Here is a 22439-nt window from a genome sequence, read left to right on the forward strand (position 1 = left end):
TTACTCAACACTCTACTCTCTATATGCACTCTCTGTTCTTCCTCATTCCAACCTTGACTTCCCTCCTTCATTGGAACCTACTCCACCTTGATAAATATCACAACTCATTGTTCTTTATTACTGCCTTCTCTCCTCTGGAGCCCCTAATCGCAGTTCACTCTTGCAACATGAGCTAGTATCAATTTAATCTAATAATTTATCATACCTCCATCTGTTCCACTAATAAATGTTAAGCATTGGTTATAGTTCATATCCAAATGCCTTGCTGCTCCTCGGTTTCTCTTCAGAATTTTGCTCTGAGGGTGAAGCTATGTAACTTCTGACATCTGGAACAAGCTCGACGAACGCGCTTTCCCAAGGTCATAGCTCGAACCAGGCGCTCCACAAGCCTACTTTATAACAACAATAAACTTAAAAAGCTGCATTACATAAATACTTAGCACGACCGAAACCCTATTACACTTTTTGTCGAGATTGGATCTGGTATGTAACGTGGACGCTATGCCCCTTTGGAATCTATTCTTATGAAAACACATTATATCTGAACGAATGAACTGCTATCAACTTTTATAGATTATAATTACTAAACAACCTTGCTTGGGATGCATACTGTGAACCAGTATATGTTGTAAATTGTAGATCATGCCTGTAAAAATGGCGTGTACCTGCTATTGCAGAAATATATTATTATTATTATTGTTATATCCTGACTTTTGGGTCTGTTGGATAAAACAAATGATTGTTAGTACGGTTTTTCACTACTGCTTTTGGTTCTAGGGAGACCGGATAGACTCAACATTTCCAAACTTCATTATTTCCGTTCAACCACGGCAAAGATATAGAAAGAGATTATCTAGTAAATATACAGGTTACTAATTTGAACCAAAATATCCCATGTCATCTGACCTGGATTCATAATTAATAAGAAACTGTCAGCTTTACTGCTCGTATCTCTGTTTTTGAAAATGAATGGCATGGAGCACCTCGGTTGATAATGGTGACGTGCCCCACTAGTTGGATTTGGAAGTTGAAATTTGTAAGCGCTTTCTCCTGAACCTCTCACTTTTTATCAAATTATTTAGTGATGTACTCACGGTAGAGCCAGTGAAATTTCACTGGACCTTAGCTAATTCATTTAGTTGTCGAAACAGCTCACCGGTCGTCATTAAATTAAGAGGCAACCAACACTCATTAATTAATCACCAGCCACAGGCTGGTTCATGCTGTTGTGGTCGCAATCTCTTCCTTGTACCTACTGTAGTGATGTCCTTTGTGTTATAAGGTCTTCAGTGAGTCCATAGTACTTTGATACGAAGAAAGGCTAATCCACATAGGTAATGACCGCGAGGTGTGACTTCTAAGTTAACTGGTTGATCACACATTTCTTGGGCAACTCGAGTATGCCCCTACTCATTCGACACGGATTATCTACGTCAGTGATCTGCAGCAATTCGGAAAACTCTTCCGGTCTCCCACATTGTCCGGACGTCTCATGTACCTATAAAAATTAGTGCTCTGTTTGTTAGAAGATGCATCGGCCTCATGAATTCCGAAGGAACTCGGCTTTCATTATGAGGCGTCATAATTATTTCTTCAACGCCCAGTACAGAGTTTAAATGGTTTGAATAATTTTTTCTGGTTAGCGTTTTTCTAGCGAGTTGGTTTTCTAGGGGATGGGGTCGCTAACCCCATATCCAACCCTCCTCCTTTATCCGGGCTTGGGACCAGCAGTAGTCCCCGGAGAAGCTACAGGCGGAGTGACGTCAGTGATCTACATCTCCATTATCTTTCATATTAAGATGATAACTCTCGACATGAGTATGTGAGTAGAAAGAAGTAAATTGGCCTATACTAGTGAATCAGTATTTTTCGATATAACCATATTCCCCAGAATAATTGTGAATCTCAACCTTTGCGTCACAAAAGTACATGGCGACTAGTGGTAACGCAGTTCATCGCTAAACACTATACGGTACAAAATATCACTCTACAGACTTAGAAGTTTTTCACTAGGATACATGATTACTTTTTCAAAATGAAAGTCTTTAATCTGCGAAATACATTTCCTGACTGAATAACCATGATATATTTTGATACTTCCTTTGAAGAGAGGCCTGAGAACCACATTGGAATCGTATGTATTGAATGAGTTTTTCCTTTTGGCTTTGATTTTATTAGGGAAAAATTTATAATTTCTGCCATCCTTTTCAACAAAAATGAAAATGAAGGCGATTCTACTTAATATCAAGGAACCATCTTTTATAGCTCAGAAATGTATTAACGAATAAAGAGTCAGCTATTATGCTCAGCAATGTTTAAGGTTTAAGCCGACCTTTTGAATAGGAGGTTTTATTAACGGGATAATGATACTGTACTGTATTTGAATGCTGCAAAATCAATGTTATAAGCAAACTGATGAGAATGGCTAGGCTAGATATCTAATGTTTCTCTATTGTTTATTGAAAGCTTATGGCCTTTAAAGATAGGGGGGCTAAGCGCGCCTAACGTTTTTGCTATTGTAAGTAGCTGTTCGGGCCAACTGTACGCCTTACACTTGTTTTTGGCTTTATTATATTGTGTGTTGTTGTGTCAGTTATTCATATTTAACTCACATGTGGCCTTTCATTTGATTATCCATGGACGTTTTGGCCAAAAATATTCCATACGACGGTTGCTTACAATAGCTGCATTGATTTAAGTTTTTCATCACTGTAACGACCGAAGAATATATTGAATGATGTGTCTTGCAAATCTCGATTCACCTGCAAAATGACGGACTATTTGCATCACCTGAATCATTATGGTTGAACCACTGACCACATCCCTGTCGTATATATATATATACGACATATATATATATATATCTTGTACCACTAGGCCGGTTGACCGGTCGGTGAGATGTAAACATATTGGTCTAGTGGCTTGTCCCCCAAGAGTAACACTCACGTCCATTTTAGTTTAACTAGAAGGCTTACTCTTAAACAGGAAGCCGTAGCGCATCTGACCATACCCAGGTGGCAAACCGTGCATGCAGTCGTGGTGCATTACTGTATTCATTCACAGTTTCTCAGTGTATATCGCTTCATGAGCATGATTTCCGAAATTACATAAATTTAGGCGTAAACCGTGTCCATACATCGTCAAGTACTTATCGCCCGGTATTTTCTTCCATACCATATGGCAACTCCATCGAAGTTACTTTCCACAATCCTGTGTTGATTGGCGTATTCTTCTAATAAGATAGCATTCTGACTGATGCACTCAGTAACCAATGGAGATCCTTTTGTAACGTTTTATCCGTTTGTTAATAAACATGCGAAAATCGATGCATTTAAGGATGTTTCTAAATCCTACGATATTTGAAAGCAAGAAATTTTCGCAGATTGGACACAAGCGAAATTTCATGTTTCTGACGTTAAGATTCGGCATTAGTTATTATGTCGCAATTGGGAATGGTATTCTCGTTATTTGGGCAATCAATTTAAACATGTTGACTCTGTGGCCGCAGTTCCTTCTCAATAATCAGTTACTATAGCTGGTTCATTTCGGGATTATGGGATTTTCAACTTTTTACTTCTGTTTAATTTCGCTTGATTTAATGGGGTCTCCAGATCCTTTTTGTTTAGAATTTACTTCACAAGGTGGTTGTATTCATCTAATATTAGCTCCAACTATCTTACATGCTGCAATGGGTTGGGGTGTTCTTTTCTTCCTCAAAGCACGTGATTTTCACCACACTTGAGGTGTACTTCATACTCAGCTTTATTTATTTATTTAAACACATAAATATTGGTACAAGGAGACACCAGATAAATATGCGCCTCGCAAATCTCATTCGATTTGTGTGAGGGCTGTGATACTGCCCAGGTGCCCAGACTGAAGCAGGCATACTCAGCTTTAACCATTAATGTTCGAAATCATCAGATAAAACTCCCATTCAATCAAACGACCAACCGTTTGCTGAAAGATATCATTATATAAAGACCAAGTGCTAACGAAAATGTTCCTGTAAATAATTTCTGTCACTCGTATGGACGGAAGTTATAAAAGGATTAGTTGACCATTATTTGGTGTACAGCGCTCATATTCTCTTACAACACTTGCTAAACTGAGTTTAAAAAAAGACATTTTTCAATACATTCTGTTATCAGTAATCACAATGCTTCTCTAACTAGTTTCTATCGGTTTATATTTCAATGGATATGACAGATTTTCACTGGAATTGTGTTTAAGTCTTATTCAAGGAGTGATTTTTACCGTTTTCTGTTGCTCGTAAGATAAACACTGGATCCAAACATTTATTGTATTGTATTTACATACATTTCTATCATTTTACGTACATCTTACATGTTAAGTAAGACCAGTCTTACTATACAGTCCATTCTTTATATTTTTTGTACTGTGATTTGAGAGATATAATCACATCAGTTTTTAGTAAGCTCATACGCACCTGCTGCCTCAAATGGTGTGCTGGTTGCCCCAAAACCATAAACTCAGGTGTAATTCAAGAAGAAACCATGTATTTGTATTCAGTGTGTGAGTATAGCTCATTGGTTTGATTTACGATACTGAATTCTACTCCTGTGCGCTTGGTTAGATTACCACTATCGTTCTTCATGATTTCCTAAATGAGTTTGTGGCTACTGTAAATGATTTCCACTGTTATACATTTTTGTAGAAATAAAGGTATCTGAGTGATATATTAATTATTTTTAATACTAAAGATTCCCATTGTGAAAATTAGAACAATACATGTAAGCGAACAATTGTTGTCAATTAGATCGTCATCGGGCTTTACTCTAATATACATGAATATTTATACGAAAATGTTAGACCAATCAAGGCTATTTGAGTCAATAATCACAATGAAATCGAATACGTCACCGAGCATAATAGATAAAAGTACAAGACAGGTGTACTGATAGTAGTAAGAATATTAAATTACGATAACAAGTCTTATCAACAGTTAAACATTGGATACGTGGGTAAATAGACTTAGAATAGTGATCACAAAACATTAAAATCATTACGTAATAAGAAGTATGCAAATAATTAGATAGTGAAGAATACAAACGGAAAGAGGCGGAAAATTACAAACAAATGATAACAAAATTAAAAATAAGATTTAAAATTATAATAACAGTACACCTGTCCTCCCACTATCAACTTGTACTTTTACCTATTATGCTCGGTGACGTGATTATTGACTCAAATGGCCTTGATTGGTCTAACATTTTCGTATAAATATTCATGTATATTAAAGTAAAGCCTGATGACGATCTAATTGACAACAATTGTTCGCTTACATGTGCTGTTCTAATTTTTTCACACAGCTTTAAGTTCATAAGATCACAATAACCATCGTTTCCCGTTTTTCGGAATACTTTGGAAGTGTTGGGGGACTTTGGATGTGTGAAATATCATTTATGTCCCATACGTGTTTTGTGGTAATATATCTTTTATTTATTTATTTAAACATAAATATTGGTACAAAGTGGCACCAGGTATATATGCGCCACACAAATCTCATTTGATTTGTGTGAGGGTTGTAATACTGCCCAAGTGCCTAAACTAAAACAGGTGGTTTTCTTAGGTGACCACACCCCGAGCCTTTGACCTAAAGACCTGATCCATAAGGCAGTGGAGCATCGTGAGGAGATGCAGTCCCATGGTAGCCGGTGACCGACAGTTGGTTCATACGCCATTTGTTCCTTCAGGATACTGGAGCCCATGTGCACCATTGGTTTGGAACCAGGGTTTTCCAACTCCCCTAGATGGACTTCCCATGTCCACTAACCCGGTTAAAGCGCCGGACATTCGCTTTTCGTCCTCTCAATTTCGTAAACAACAGTAATGCTGTGAGAAGTCAGTGAGTAGGACTTCCATGGCAGAGGCTATATACGCGTGGCGATGTGAGATGATTCCGAGAGGGAGCGGACTCTTCCCACCCTCGACCGTACCAGGGCATTTGGGGGCGATATATCTTTTGCGTATTCATTATTCAGTTGTCTATAATTAATCTCAATGATCCCTTATAGTGTAAGTGCAGTGTTTCTAATGGCTCGTGATTGATTTTTGTTCCAGCTCACACTTATTCTCTTCCTTTTTGGTATGAGTTATGCCATGGAGCCGCCAGCAATGAGTACTTTTTTATCAGACAACGAAACGGTTGGAGAGTCCACTAACCTACTGCATCTCGAAGGTCATAGTTGGAGCCAGCTGCAAGATGGGACTATTGAGATAACCGACCGATTGCCCAAAAAAGAATACTACATGAGTCTTCGAAGGTTCAACAGCACTGGTCCTAATTCTGGAACTGCACACAGATTAGGCAGTATTTCCAGTGGTTCAGCTGCTGTATTAGCCAATGGATCATCTGGTTTACTAGGCGGTAACTCATCATCACCGCGCCCAGGTGGTGGTACACTACGTGGATCGTCACACCCATCAATAGTTGATTTTAAACCTTCTGGTAAAATAGTAGATTGTACGGTCGTAATGCTGGATGGTACAACAAGAGAGTTTCGTTTAGACGTAAGTTGCAGTTAATATAGTATACTCGTACTTTTTTGTTTCATCGAATACTTATACTGAGGTTTTGCTTCTACGAACTACTGTTCCCAGTTAAAACTATCAGTAAGAATGTCCTGAGTTAAGTGCCCTTTGTTTATCTAAATTTATGTTGTGTTATTAGTTTTAAGAATAACCAACTTAAAGTTTTCGTACAGTGATGTAGCGCAAGTTATATTCTTGTGTACTGTCAATTTCGAAATGTTATCATATTCTTACTGGTATTCCTCAAATATATCAGATAATAAGTTTGAAAGCTAGGAGTATTTACAGTTGATTGATCACTGGGTGGTGACCAATGTCATGTATGTCAGGTCCTTTTTAGTGCAGATCCAATCCTATCGACCAAGTTGCAATGTGGCCACCAGCCTAGGTGATTCGATATCGCGTGCACTAAGAAGGACCTGACGTACAGTACATTGATCACCATCCAGTGATCAATCAATTGTAAATACATCTCAGTCCTACAGAAGGTCAGTCGCGACTCAGATATCCCAGTGGTAATGTCTTTGACTGTGAAGCTGGATGACACGGAATCGAATCCGTCAGGGAGCATCAGTTCCCTCAAGATTATAGATACACCTTGCTGACCAGTGCCAAGTAGCACGAACCTAGGCCCAGGGTTTCCTGTTGACTACCTCTAACCACCATCTTAGCTAGAGGTACTGATATTTTTATACTCCTAATAATTCCCAATTCAGGTCCCTAAAGAATACATCACATAAATGTAGTGGTGATTATGAAGAGAAGAGTTCGGGGTCATACAGCCCATAAATAAATAAACAAGAATAGTATTTGAATACAGATGCTGTTAAGTTAGAAATACAGCTAAGGGGAATGCCTTACGTCTAAGGCTGTGTAACTTAATGAAGAAAGTGATAGGAAACTATGGCAAGAGTGCCACTGGCTTTTTTCAAAGTTTGTCTAGTAGCGTTTCAAGACAGAGTTGCACGGTATTTAGGACTCCAAACTAGAAGTCTTGATGAACCGGCCAATCCTACACAGTTGTTCTTCGTACCACTACCCACATCATAAACTGACCACCTCTCTTCTTACGTACAAATAATGTACAGTGTGAAGCTGCTGCGGAGACATTCGTAAAATATGTACAAACCACCGAACATGATAACATCAGATTGAATAATTGGCTTTATGCTTAAACATACTACTGGATCTCAGAATTGCTAACATAATTTTCCTATCAGATTTGAGCAGCCTTTCGGAAGCAACGCTGATCGAATTCATAGTGACAATTGTTCTTCACTCAGGGTAGACCAAAACGTTCATCTCCCCACAACGAGATACCTGACAATCTGACTAGGTCTATTTAACATTCTCTATCAGTAAATTTGTCCTCTGGGGGAGTAATTATGGACAGCTGATGGTTAATAATATTTCAGTAATATGCAATGTTCCAGGTTCTACGCTGCATACAACTGACTGATCAGACACCCAAAGTCATGAAAGATGATAAGCGAACAAACACGAAGCCGTGAATACTACGGGTTTTTTATTTTTAGGATGAAGTCATCGTCACATGTCTGTATTCTTTTTACCCATCAAGAAACAAAAATCTTCGTGACTAACATCACACGTATAGCACCGTTTAGTTTTTACACATTGTTAAAATGTTTTTCAAAAAAAATCAGAATCTTTCCTTTTCAAGAATAATTTCCAGCAAAACCTTTTCGAATCTGAAAGAACTATGTCTGTTAAACCCTAAAACTAAACTGCTCCCGTTTTCCTAGTCTTACAACACCACTTAAAGTAGTTAAATAATTATCTCAAAAAACAAATCACTAATTTGAATCATATTTAGCTTTTGATGTAACTACACGGACGTTTTATATTTATGTTGTAGTGGTCCGCATTTAGCCAGAAGTTACTTTGTGTACTAGGGACCATACGGAGTAGCGTGAATAGTCAGTCAGTCAGTCACAACGTAGAACTTCGTACGTACGTACATCAGTTCGAGTTGCCATACCACATTAGCACAGAGATGAAGTTGTCGATTCAAATCCCATAGTGGTAGAAGTAGTAAGAGTATAAGCAGTAATGTGAAAGATTAGGGTTTGAAGATGTTATTCAAAAAGTGTAATACAGTGAAATAAATTTGGAAGGAGAAAAAGGATAGGGACATGAAGAATTCAGAAGATTAGGATTTGGCAGAACACAAAGAGTGGATGCACCTTCGCCATCGCAAACGATTTTGAGCCATGTCATTCAAGATCTCTAACCATCGGTTGCTATCATCTCACGAATCCCAACCAGGTAGTCTACACCTACCAACATGGACCAGTCCACTTGTCAGTGACTTCATGGATTTGTGCCACGTTTTGTTCTGGCCGCCCCTAGCTTTCTCTCAACCTACTTCTACACCATAAAACATTGCACGTCGGGGCAGTCGGTGGTTGGGCATACGTAACACGTGTCCCAGTCATCTCAACTGATGAAGTTTCACTACTTCATCAATCGGTTTGTCATCCTTACCTAGTACCCGTTTTTTTAACAACTGCATTACTTACTCGGTGGTTCCAGGATATACGAGCAATGCTTCGAAGACACCTATGATCGAAAACTAGTAGCTTACGAATATCATCTACTCTTACCGGCCATGTTTCATTGTCATAAAGTAGGACGGAGCGAACTGCTGCGCATGAATAAGGAGAGCTGGAAAAGATGAAATGGTCCGATGACCCAGTAAGTACATAGAATACACCTACATTTTAGTAAGCAAAGCAATGGACAATCATCATCAATAACACAAACCTCAGATTATGATAAGCTTGGGACCAAAAATACAAGCAAATAGCTTAGCCTGTTGTAGTGTGAGTAAATTAATGTTTTAGTTTCCATGCCTTAATTCAGTAAATAATAACAAATCTTCTACATCTTTAAACATATAACAGGTCATTACTTATTAAAATAAAGTGAATTAAGCCTATACAATTTCCATATATTCTTTTGAAAATCGTAAAATACATCAATAAAGCATAACTTATTAACATTGTGGACTAGTTATTCATAACTTAAAACACTTGTTTTTTATAGTTAAGATGAATAATACTTATAAGTATGTTTATGTAAATAACTGTACATTGACTAAATTCGAGTTTAATATCCATCTTCCTGAAATACTCATCAACATTTTTCTGGTTTTAGAAAGCTGCCTATGGACAGCAGTTACTCGATGCTGTTTGTACGCATCTTGGTTTATTAGAGGTTGAATTCTTTGGCATCACATATTACGACTCGACCAATAATTGGGTGAGTGCTTTTCTAAATATTTATGTAATTGTTCTACTTATTATTGCGTCAAAAAGCTATCACTTCGTTTCTTTATGGTAAGTCACTGATGTTCGATATTGTAGAGGTGCTTCTCAGTGGTGTTAAGCATCTAACTTACATTCAGTTATTCATAGGTCCAAATTTCCCTTCACCGTATCCGGTTCGACCATTTGGGTTGTATAGTAATAAGCTTGTTTCACAGACTTGTTTGCAAATAATGTATTTGATTATCAAAACGCTTTTTTTTGATACCAGAAAACCGAAATTAAATCTTCACAAAACACCATGTATGAATTAGCCTCAGTCAGTCCCTTGAGTTCTTTAATCAAGTTCCAGTGTTCATAAAGTCATCACAGTTATTTAGTTTCGTTTTCTAGATTTTTAGATTACCTTTACATCCAGCGAAACTCCTGTATACCATAAACCTCCTTCCCTTGTTTCTGAAATTTTGTTTTATTCTTTTTATCATCATGTTTTCATTAACTTCATCCTTCTCCTTTGCAACCAATGCTGTTGACTTAATCGTACAGAATGACATGTCTATTCTCATGAAAATGGTCTCCAAACTAAATGTTGGAGATTTGAGTTTCTTATCTCCAGCGTCAGATCAGTGTCTGTTGTAGGGTGATTTACTAAAGAAATACATCAATTAACTGAACACTCATCGCTAGATAAAATGCCATGGGAACCCACCTGCACTAGACATATGTAACATTTGTCATGACCATCCGCTTTACCTACTTTTACTTGTCACGTTATTGCTGTCAGAGTTAACGTTTTACTATTCCTATAACCTTGTCATCGACTTTGATTTTGGGAACATAACAGATCTATTTAGGAAGACCGTTAAAAAGTGCATTCTTCTAAAATAGTTCCATGATAACACGTGAATATTTATTTATTTTACTGTGAAGTGTTATTTCAAAACTATTGACAACACTACATCAACCCCTAATTTACAATACAAGATGAAGTTTTTGAAAACGCTTATCATTTCTGATCTGACTTGTTGATTGGAAGTTTAGAGTTCACCAACCGCTACAAAGATTATTTACAATTATCATAGGTATGAGGGAATTAGAAAAAAATGTCAAGTAATCATAATACGTTCTCCTACATCTTCGAACTAGAAATAATGCTTTAGCATAATTCAAGATTACTCTTTTTCAGCAGTTAAAAAGCATATTTACATGCACTCAGTGAATAAAAAGCCCAACAGATTTAGTCATCTTACAAATCCTATACGTGTATACACGGTAGTTATATGATCACTTATTTTAAAAATCATATACCTGAAGACTTAGTTTGTGAAAAAAGCCAAAATTGAGATGCAATAAATTGCAAAATTTTTATGCCTTGTATGTATTGTGTATTCGAGTTGATTTTGTTTTTTGAGTGCATCATTTTGTCATTGATTAGTTTGCAAGGTGAATCGAGAATAAGAACGTTTTTGCATGGTGAACACAGTTTGCCTCTCTCTCTCTCTCTCCATATATATATATATATTATATATATATATAATCGTTTACAGAAAACAGTTGCTTGATTTTCTACAATATAATTTTGCAATGTAGTGCTGGTACTTTTTGTGTGTATATGTTAAGTTCGGAGAGTAAAATACTAATTAACACCTCAATTATAATTGTTTCTAGCACACTTCCAGTCAGTCAGACATTATCACTTTGGCAACTTTCATGAGTAGTAGTGGATAAAGCGATCAAAGTTCTCCCTTTCAACACAACAACATTAGAAAAGAGGGATTAACATTGATTGCAATGAAAATTCGTACATGTGGTATAACAGCTCAAGAAAATATCGATGTGAATCCTAACAATAAAGTATTGGAAACTAAAATCTAACCTTCACAAGGAAGTAATCAAATGAATCCTAGCTTGCTGAGTGTCACGTAGTTCAGTTTTGCGTTGTTATATTGCGCAAAACAGTCACCTAAACTAACCGTTTTGTGTTTAAATTAGATAGAACATAAAGGGAAGTCTTTCTCTGAAGTAGATATATCGGCCAAAATCAGAAAATACGCTTTGGCCATTAGCTTAAAAAAAAACCATTTAAGTTTTTCCTAAAACGAGTGAATTTATTGAATATGAAAGACTCCGTGTAGGCGCTAATGATAGGTTATCAAATGTATAAATAGTAATTTATGACATAAAACTTACGTATATTATAGTTTATTGTTATTCGACATGAGATGGTATCGCGATCAGATCGATTTCGTTGAAATCACGAACCAATCTAAGCTACATAATCATCGAAAACCTGGAACCACTGGATGACCGTTTTTAATCCAGAGCTTTGTTCAACAATCAGTCGACACTTTAAGACAAAATATATCGTATGAGGTATTCTTAGCTTTCCATGTATAAAGAAGGTAGATTTGATCTTATCATCAGTGAATGGATATTTCAATTCACACCAATTTTCCAACTAGTGTATCTATTGAGTAAATTTATTAGGATCTATAATCGTTTCGACTGTAATACAGTTCTCGTTGTTAAGCTTTCTTATCTGCAGTAACTGTAGTTGTAACATTGTGGTTAAAACATAGTATGATTATATATTGGTTCAGGAAATTTTTAATCCTAGTTCAACTTACAAAATGTTTAAATGATTGTATCGTCTATTTAATTTAACTAATTGGTTATTTAATAGTTTAAACATCTGGCTCTATTACTAGTAGGACATACTTTCGAATCTGTTTACTGAGCTATTTCGGTTTGTTTAGCCATATAGTATCACTAGCCTTCGTACAAATAGTGTATAACTCAGAGCCGATTACACAATTAATTCGGTTATAACTCATTACCATACATACTATTGGATGATCTTATGCATGATGGTTGCAACTATTTACGAACCTTCGTTTTTTTAGCCATTGCCTAATTAACCCCTATACTCTCATGACTACCATCTCATCATTTTTATTCCGTTATCTATCTAGTTCTGGCTCCAAACTGATCAGAGAATTGCAAAACAAATCGGTAGTAAGTTACCATATATTTTGTCAATATTGCCGCCATCCTTTTGAGAGGTTCTGTGGGGATTACTTTTCGTTACTAATTGGTGTCAGTTAAATGTACTATAGCGGGGTCGTCACACTGCTAACGTGTCTCATACCTGGGCGAAGCATGCCCGACGGTATTTAATTTCTTTTACTGTTACCTCAAGTGGTGTCAATTTGATGTCGAAAAGTTATCTACAAAAATATATGAATATCATCATGAACAACTCATCTCATTAGTTCTCATCTATAATTAAACATATCTGAAGTGGTTGTATTTTAAACACTATTCATTCATGTAGATTACCACTATTCTATTTTCCTGACGTATTAAAAGAGCATATACACTACTGTCTATATACTTGAGTAGTATTTAAAAAGTAGTTTTATTTTCTTACCTCTGTTTCGTATTTTAATGTCCTTTAACCAATTTATTTTCATTTTCTGTTGTCTCATGTTAGGCAGTTGGAATCAGTTGACAAAAATCTATGAACCTGTTTCATACTAGTTGCCACTTACTACTAGCAAGGCGCACATATAATTTTGAGGGTAATGATAATCGTTGTGCTTTTCGAATATGCACCAATTTGTTTCACAGTCTAAGGCACTACCACTGAGCTGTCTGGGTCACGACTGATCTCCTTCAGGACTGAAATATGTTTATAGTTGATCGATCAACGAGTAGTGACCAACTTCATATATGTCAAGTTCTTAGTTTTAATCGAATTTTATCGCTCAAGTTGAAATGTGGTCAGTAGTCTTAAATAACTTCACATCACGTGCTCTATGTTCAGGTGTAAGGTGGTTAGAGACAGTCGCTAGGAGACTCTGGACTAAGGTTTCGTGCCATTTGGGACTTGTCATCAAGATATACCTGTAATCCTTAGGGAACTGGTGCTCCATGGCAGATTCGATCATGTCACCAAGCTTCATAATCAGAGACTTTACCACTGATCTGTTCGGGCCTCAACTTAAAGAACGGAGATGTATTCTCAAGATTGTATACATACTCTTAGACAGTGCTGGTAATATAAAAATTCTCCTCATAGAATAGTTTATCTACTTACTCCCGTTACCCCTAGTGGAGGAGCATAGGCCGTACACCATTATTCTCCATCCAACCCTTTCCTGGGCAATCCTTTCCAGGGAGGGGCCACTCTCCCTCGCTAAATGCTCTCACATGGCCACGCGTATATAGCCTCTACCAGGGAAGTCCTACTCACTGCCTTCTCGTGGCGGGGGCGTTGTTTACGAAATTGAGAGGACGAAAAGCGAATGTCCGGCGCCTTAATCGGGTTGGTGGACACGGGAAGTCCACCTAGGGGAGTTAGAAAGCCCTGATTCCAAACCACTGATGCACATGGGCTGACTTGCGAGGAGCAGGCTGGTTTTCGTTCTGGTCGAGGATGCATTGATCATATCTTCACCCTCCGCCAAAAATTAGAACACCGTCATACTTATCACAGACCAACAATCGTAGTGTTTCTTGATATCAGGGCTGCCTTCGATTCGTTGGACTGGACTGTTCTCTGGGATTGTCTATTGAAGAAGAGTGTGTCTGAGAAGTTTATTAACATCTTAAAGGCCCTGTATACAAACACCTGAGGCAGAGTGAGGGCATACAACCACCTCTCCACATTGTTTCATTCGAGCAGTGGGGTTAGGCAGGGTTGCCCGATCTCACTATTCCTCTTCAACTTTGCTATCGACGACATCCTGGAAACAACTCTGATGGATGTAAGTAATGGCGGTGTGGATCTTTTGCCTGGAGAAAGACTTCTCGACCTTGAGTATGTGGATGGTATCGTCTTACTGTGCGATAATGCCCAAGGCATGCAATCCGCACTTAATCAGTTGGCAATCAGTGTCCGCAGGTACGGTATGTGCATTGCACCTCCGAAGTGCAAAGTACTCCTACAAGACTGGCATGATTCTCATCCTGTACTCACCCTGGATGGTGAGGAGATAGAAGTAGTTGAGAAGTTCGTGTATCTAGGTAGCTATATAAGTGCTGGTGGTGGCGTGAGTGATGAGATCGATGCACGTATAATGAAAGCCAGAGCGGCTTATGCCAATCTGGGCCATCTTTGGTGCCTTCGTGATGTTAGTCTGGCTGTAAAAGGTCGGATCTACAACGCGTCGGTGAGAGCAGTTTTGCTCTATGCTTGTGAAACCTGGCCTCTCCGAGTTGAGGATGTTAGACGACTGTCTGTGTTCGATCATCGTTGTCTGGGAAGGATTGCTGACATCCAGTGGCAACACCATGTTAGTAATGCAGAGGTTCGGCATCGTGTGTTTGGACTCAGTGACGATAAAGCAATTGGTGTCACCATCTTGAAACATCGACTTTGGTGGCTTGAACATGTTTTACGAATGTCGTTCCAGAGAGTTCCAGATCATGCATTATTTGTCGACTCTGGGACTGGTCGGAAAAAGCGGAGAGGTGGTCAGTGTATGACATGGTGTCGTGGTATGATAGAAATAATTAATTCGGAGATGTCCATTGTATTCCGTACTTCTCAGATATCGAGGTCTTCCTATTCCAGGCAATCATCAGAAGAAAGAGGAAAATTAAGAGTAGACATCCTTGTCTGACTCCTTTCCTTATTGGGAATTCATCTGTCAGCTGGCCTCCATGAGCGACCTTGCACTGTAGTCCGTCGTATAAGTTCTGTATAATATTGACAATCTTCTCAGGAACTCCATAGTGTCAAAAAAGTTTCCATAATGTTCTCCTGTTCACACTGTCAAACGCCTTCTCGTAGTCGATGAAGTTGATGTATCGTGACCAGTTCTACTCAATTGATTGTTCCACGATGATCCGTAGTGTCTCGATTTGGTCTGTGCACAACCGATCCTTGCGGAATCCAGCCTGTTGATCTCGAAGTCGGGCGTCTACTACATCTTTCATCTGGTTCAGCAACACTCTATTGCAAGCTTTTCCTGGTACTGAGAACAGTGTGATGCCACTGTAATTCTCACATTTGCTCAGATCTCCTTTCTTTGGTATCTTGATGAGGTATCCTTCTTTCCAGTCCGTTGGCACTTGTTCCTCTTCCCAAACCTTCTTGAATAGAAGGGGAAGCATGTTTGCAGTTACTTCAATGTCTGACTTCAGTGCTTCAGCTGGCATATTGTCAGGTCCTGCCGCTTTCCCGCTCTTGATTTGTCTGGTGGCCACCTTGATTTCTTCGACATCTGTAGGAAGGTTTGTGTGTGTTGCTTCGATGGCTGGTGGATTCAATGGGGCTGGTCTATTCAAGAGTTCCTTGAAGTATTCTACCCATCTGTCCTTCTGTTCTTGAATCTTTGTGATTTTCTTGCCTTCTTTGTCATTGACTGGTTACTTACTTACTTACTTACGCCTGTTACTCCCAATGGAGCATAGGCCGCCGACCAGCATTCTCCAACCCACTCTGTCCTGGGCCCTCTTTTCTAGTTCTATCCATTTTTTGTTCATTCTTCTCATGTCTGTCTCTATTTCTCGGCGTAATGTGTTGTTTGGTCTTCCTCTTCTCCTTTGTCCTTCAGGATTCCATGTGAGGGCTTGTCTTGTGACGCAATAGGGTGATTTCCTCAAAGTGTGCCCAATCCACTTCCAGCGCTTCTTCCTGATTTCTTCCTCTGCTGGAATCTGGTTTGTTGTCTCCCACAGTAACTTGTTGCTGATAGTTTCAGGCCATCGGATCCGAAGTATCTTGCGTAGACGCCTGTAGCTCCTCCGGTCCCAAGCCCGGGTAAAGGAGGAGGGTTGAGCATGGGGTTAGCGACCCCATCCCGTAGAAAACCAACTCGCTAAAAAAACGCTAACCAGAAAAAATTATTCCTTGACTGGTCTCTTTGGTTGACTATATTCCTCTGCTAGTTTCTTCGTTGTGTCATATAGTTGTTTCATGTTTCTCTCTCTTGCAGCTTTTTCTGCTGTTCCTACTAGGTCTTTTACGTATTTATGCTTGTTGGCTGTCACGCTCCTCTTCACTTGCTTGTTTGCTTCTGTGTATTCAGTTTGTACCTTGACCTTCTCCGTTCTTGTTCGGCTGTTGTTAATTGATGTCTTCTTGTTTTCCCTTTCTTGAATCCTGTCCAGGGTTTCGATAAATATCCGTCCATTATGATGCTTCTTGCGACTTAGCACCTGACACGTTGAAGTTAATACTTCTTTGATCCCTTTCCTGTTGTCCTCCATAGTAGTGTCTTCTTCCAGTAGATCCTGTAAGTCTTGGAACCTGTTGTTGAGAGTTATATTGAATCCGTTGAGTTTGTTAGTATCTCTAAGGAAGGCTGTATTGAACCTTTGTAATGCTGTTTTCCCGATTGTCCAGTGTTTCTTTAGCTTCAGTTTCATCTTGGTAGCCACAACCAGGTAATGATCTGAGGCTATGTCAGCTCCTCTCCTGGTTCTCACATCTTTCATCGTCCTTCTGAATTTTTTGTCGATACGAATATGATCTATCTGGTTCTCTGTGGTGTGATCCTGTGAGACCCGTGTAATTTTGTGTATGCGTTTGTGAGGGAATATAGTGCCACCTATAATCAGTTTGTTTAATGCACATATATTTGCAAATCTCTCACCATTCTCGTTCTTTTCTCCCAGTCAGTCCATGTCGTCCTATGATATCTTCATACATGGTGTTGTCCATTCCGACTTTGGTGTTTAGGTCTACCATCAGTATGATCAGGTCCTTTCCTGAGCACTTCTCCATGATCGATTGCAGCCTCTCGTAAAACTGATATTTGTCGTCGTCATTGCTATCATTTGTGGATGCATAACCTTGGATAATATTCATTGTGATCCCCTCCTTCTTTGTTTTGAAGGATACTTTGATGATCCTGTGTCCATGAGATTCCCACCCAATAAGTGCATTTCGTGCTTCTTTGGACAGCATCAAAGCAACTCCCTGAGCATGTGGAGCATTTTATTCTTCGTGACCAGAGTACAACAGCATCTCTTCCGTATCTAATCTTTTCTGTCTAGTTTGGGTCCTATGGGTTCCACTGATTCCGAGCTCTGCCTAGTTATATCTCCTCGTTTCCGTAGCTATTTGATTGGTCTTCCGGGTTTCCCACATTGTTCGAATATTCCATGTACCTATATTAATTGTTACTCTGGTTGTTAGCAGGGGCATTGGCCCCGTGACTTCTAAAGAATCACAGCTTTCATCATGAAGTATCATAATTCTAAATGAAATTCCTACAACTCCCATGGCAGGTTTTTAACGGTTTAAATGTTTTTTTCCTAGTTAGCGTTATTTAGCAAGTTAAACCGAAACTTGATTGTCTTTCAAAAGAGGCAACAAAACAAGTACGTCCCAAATTCCACCGATGTTTTATGTGTCTTGAATGCACTAATATGAATATTGAAGTTCATATATATTATTTGTCTTCAAAAGAAGCTTTGTTTACCGGTAAAATTGTTTTCTACGGGACGTGGTTGCTGACTCCATCCTTAACCACACTGTTTCTGGACTTGGGACTGGCAATAACCATAGAAGGGCGGAATTGACGAGAGTGGAATACTTGTTTTCCACGTTTTTAAGAGGATATTATACAATAATTTTCACTTTCACTCGTTCACCGGTACTTTAGTATGAACATGTTCAACTTGAAAACTTGGTCAATAATTTTATCCAGATTTTAATAAATCACCTCATCAAAATCTTATATGCCTTCTTGATAAACATAACTGTAGATCACTCAAAATTTAGTTATTTTCATTTGTAGTTACATATTTAACACTGCAAACTTTCGTTTTGCAAAATGACCTCCGAGGAATCTTGGCTATCATTCTGAGGCTTCATAATTCTTCCTTGAACTCGGAGGGCAGAGTTTAAATGGTTTGAATTATTTTTTCTAGTTAGCGTTTTTTCAGCGATTTAGTTTTTTACTGGACGGAGTCGCTAACCCCATGTCCAACCCTCCTCCTTTACCTGGTCTTGGGTCAGGACAGTAACTCTAGAAGAGCTACAGGTGAAGTTCCTCATAGAATAAAGTGCAGAATAATTTTCTTAACCCAATTTCACAGCTGAATGAAGCACAAAGTCTTTATGAATAATGGTTATTTTTTTTCGGTAATAACTTATGTACCTGGTTAAAACAGTATGATCTAATAAATGATAATAATTAAATTATCTGATATATTGTTTGGTCTTTCTTGGCTAGCGAACTGATAATGTCTAGTGAATATAAATTTGTAGATAAAGAAAAAGTCGTGGTGTTTGTTAATGTTGTTATTGCCACTAACCACAGACTTCTTTACTATTCAGTGAACTTTTTCAATGTTGATAATAAAAAGCCGATGTTATTATAAAAGAGGCGACAAGATATTGAATTAATTATAAAAATATCATATAGTTAAATGTCTAGAAAAATATGCCTTGGATTATCTCACCTGTAAAGTTAACGTGTATAGTGATGTATAAATAGCCTCCTTCGATTAATCAACAACATGTTAGTCATCAGATAGCCTATTAGTAATAATGATAATAATAATAATGGTAATAATAATAATAACAATAATGATTGTCATTATTATTATTATTATTATTATTATTATTATTATCAATTACTTTACTGTCCAACATAAAATCATGTTAGTTTTTTTGGTTAAATAATAACAAAAATAATTCTTTCGTGAGATTGGTTTTCCAAACTGTTGGTTTTAAAAACCATAAACTAGGGTATATTCTACTGTTTGTCCCACCGGTCCACACTCATCAGGTCTATCGATACTAATCGAATAGGAGGAAGGTTTCAAGATAGTTTCATCATTTTAAACTCGTCCAGTTTTTTTTTTATAACTTAGTCCTAATGGTTTTATAAGATTTCTAGTGAGACATATCAGTTAAAACCATCCACAATGGCTGAAAATCATTCTTTTTCATTGTCATCGCCTTTTACATTATAAGTACTTTGTTAGTCGCTCTGCTGTTGATCCTCTAGTGGTGACTTGCACCGATAAACATGAAATTCTTTGTGTTGCTCTGATGTATTTAAATTTCAATATAAATGAATTATTGTCGATTGGTTTATATTACATAATCATAATTCTGTCATTATATAGAAAATGAATGGCAGTTTGAATTTCAAGTTAAATTCTATCCATGTGATATCGACTCAATCAAAGAAGATATAACACGTTACTATCTTTGTTTACAAGTACGGCAGGATATAGTTAGTGGACAGTAAGTAAAGTGGCAATGTGTTTATTTGTTGGTTATTATTATTATTTATTATTATTGTTATATAAGCGAATATTGTAGCTGGTACAGTTATGAATATCTAAGCTAATAGGGTATGGTGACTTGAACCGATGTACATACGTGCCAGGTTCCACGTTGTGAATGACATTTAAACATTTCTCAATCATTTCACTTAACTGAACTAATCATATTCCATTTTTGATTCACATTTTTTCACAAACAATGATTATAGATTCCTCGAGAAATACGTGTTCAGTCATTAAATTAATGATAAAAACTCATGTCTCCTTAAATTTTTGGAAGTGTGGGACATTTCCTTCATTTCAAGATACCTTAAGTGAAGTTGTTACTGAAGTGTATAATAATTTGCAAATCACTCTCTGTTGGCAGGAAATAGGTTGGATTAAAGCATGTTCCATGCAGAATTATGTTGGAGCACGCTGTTTAGCCTATTCTTAACCAATTAGCATAGGCGGCTAATTGAAGATTCTAGAGTCTTATCGTGTAAATTTATAAATATACTAACGTTTTTCCTACTGCGCTTCAGTCCCATTCAATTTGTTTTCTTCGGGATATAATTAATTACCCGTTCAAACCATGTTCTGATTTTGGGGACTAGTTTAGTAAAGTAAAGTGTTTGAAAAATACTAAGCAATCAGTGTTGCTGGGTCGAATAATAGAAGATCTAACTCCCTCATAAATTGATATTCGCTACATTTGTTATATGGTTGATCATGTTATAAATAAATGTGAGGTCCTAGCGTTAGCGTTATGGCTCATCATTATCGATACACGGATTTTGAGATATTCATTCTTTGTCTTCCATTAGATTCTTGAGATTTAAGACCATCGTATACTTTTTTCTTCTGCGAATTTCTTGTTTGTCGAGTTAAATTACCTATGCCTATTTTCTTCAACTTCCACTAATATTGTCATTAGTTCTAATACTGTATTTGTCTTGATATTTCCATCTTTCTCTGATATATGTGTGCCAACTTAAATTAATACACATATGTTCAAGTTTATGTATAACTTATGGACTTACTGACCATTTTTGTCTACTACGCAGTATGAATGAGAGTTATAAGTTCTTTTCAAAGGAAACTTTCGAACGGTTTACACTTTTCACCCTCACTCTGTTTAATGAAGTTCGAACTAAGTTTGACTTAATTAGAGAGAATGTTTAAGTACGTTGCACAATGAATTTTAGATGCTATTACAATTAAAGAAAATGTTGTTAAACCAATTGTGATTTTAAAAAAATATAATATCATGTTAGCGTAGTGATAATAATGTAACATTGAATATGAAACAAAAATATAGAATTAATAAATCTAACAGTTTGTATGCATACAATCCATACTTTCTCGAATTTTCGTATTTCAAATCCAGCTGTCATCTGATTCAATAGTATGTTACTGATACATTTAAAAGCTATGAGATACTTGAAGCGGTAGTTAACTGGTAATGATATGTGAACTCCAGTTAATAAGCCTTGGGTTCGAACCCTCCCCGACCTATTTCAGTTAAGCTAGCCGGCTAGTATCACTAGCCCTTACACTTAGAAAATGGTTTAAAGTATTCGAATTCAGTACCTGGTAAATGCGTATTTAATTCGCCGTGAGCTATGCTAACATTAATAATCGATTCAATGATATCATCTCCAAAGTAAGTAGCCAACATTCATAATATCTCCATATTCATTTAGACGCTAGTAGACATCACATCATTGGAATGACGTTATATTGTTTTATAAATAATTACACTTCCAGTTACACATATATTAGTTCAGTTGTGGTGTTCATTGGTTGTTGTCCCGAAAAGTTCACAGGTCTAAAATGTATCATTACAAGAATACCGATCGGATGTTTCAGGTTAATAAAATTGATAAATGAAACTAGTGATCTCTTGTTACTTCTCTTCTCTACATACCAATATTTATTTAATTTATATTTAAAACAAATTATTCAGTACGAGCAATTATAATTTGTTTCAAAAGCTGTACCATCAGTCACGAATTAACTATACTTCAACTTACTTACCACTGATTCTGTGGAAAGTCGTGTCCGAGAATCCGAAATCACAATCTACTTAAAATAAAGAGGATATCAATGAATTTGTAGGTATCATTACGAAGTTTTGATTTGATAATCTTGAGTAAATTGAGCATTGGGTAGATTGTTATGAATAAATTAATATATTTGTAATATCCCAATGAGTAGAAATATTGAATTTTCTGACGTTTCGTGACTCAGTGTAAGCCACTTCTTCAGAGAATAAATAATCAAATTCAGAATTCGGTTATTTATTCTCTGAAGAAGTAACTTACACTGAGTCACGAAACGTCAGAAAATCCAATAGATCGG

At 37.3% G+C, this 22439-nt stretch overlaps 1 protein-coding gene across 1 annotated transcript in view; it reads left to right on the forward strand.

Moving 5' to 3' along the window:
* Positions 1-6123: 6123 nt before the first annotated feature.
* Positions 6124-22439, forward strand: part of Smp_164880 (putative 4.1 G protein) — a gene marked incomplete at both ends in the record, with an annotated part of 82594 nt that continues 66278 nt past the window's right edge. Inside the window, 4 exons of the mRNA XM_018799961.1 lie at positions 6124-6534; positions 9733-9837; positions 12815-12854; positions 19935-20055. Of these exons, the coding sequence (XP_018653822.1) occupies positions 6124-6534; positions 9733-9837; positions 12815-12854; positions 19935-20055 (677 nt within the window). The remainder of the gene's footprint in view (positions 6535-9732; positions 9838-12814; positions 12855-19934; positions 20056-22439) is intronic.

The sequence above is a fragment of the Schistosoma mansoni genome, chromosome W, assembly GCF_000237925.1.
Source record: "Schistosoma mansoni strain Puerto Rico chromosome W, complete genome".
Lineage (NCBI taxonomy): Eukaryota > Metazoa > Platyhelminthes > Trematoda > Strigeidida > Schistosomatidae > Schistosoma > Schistosoma mansoni.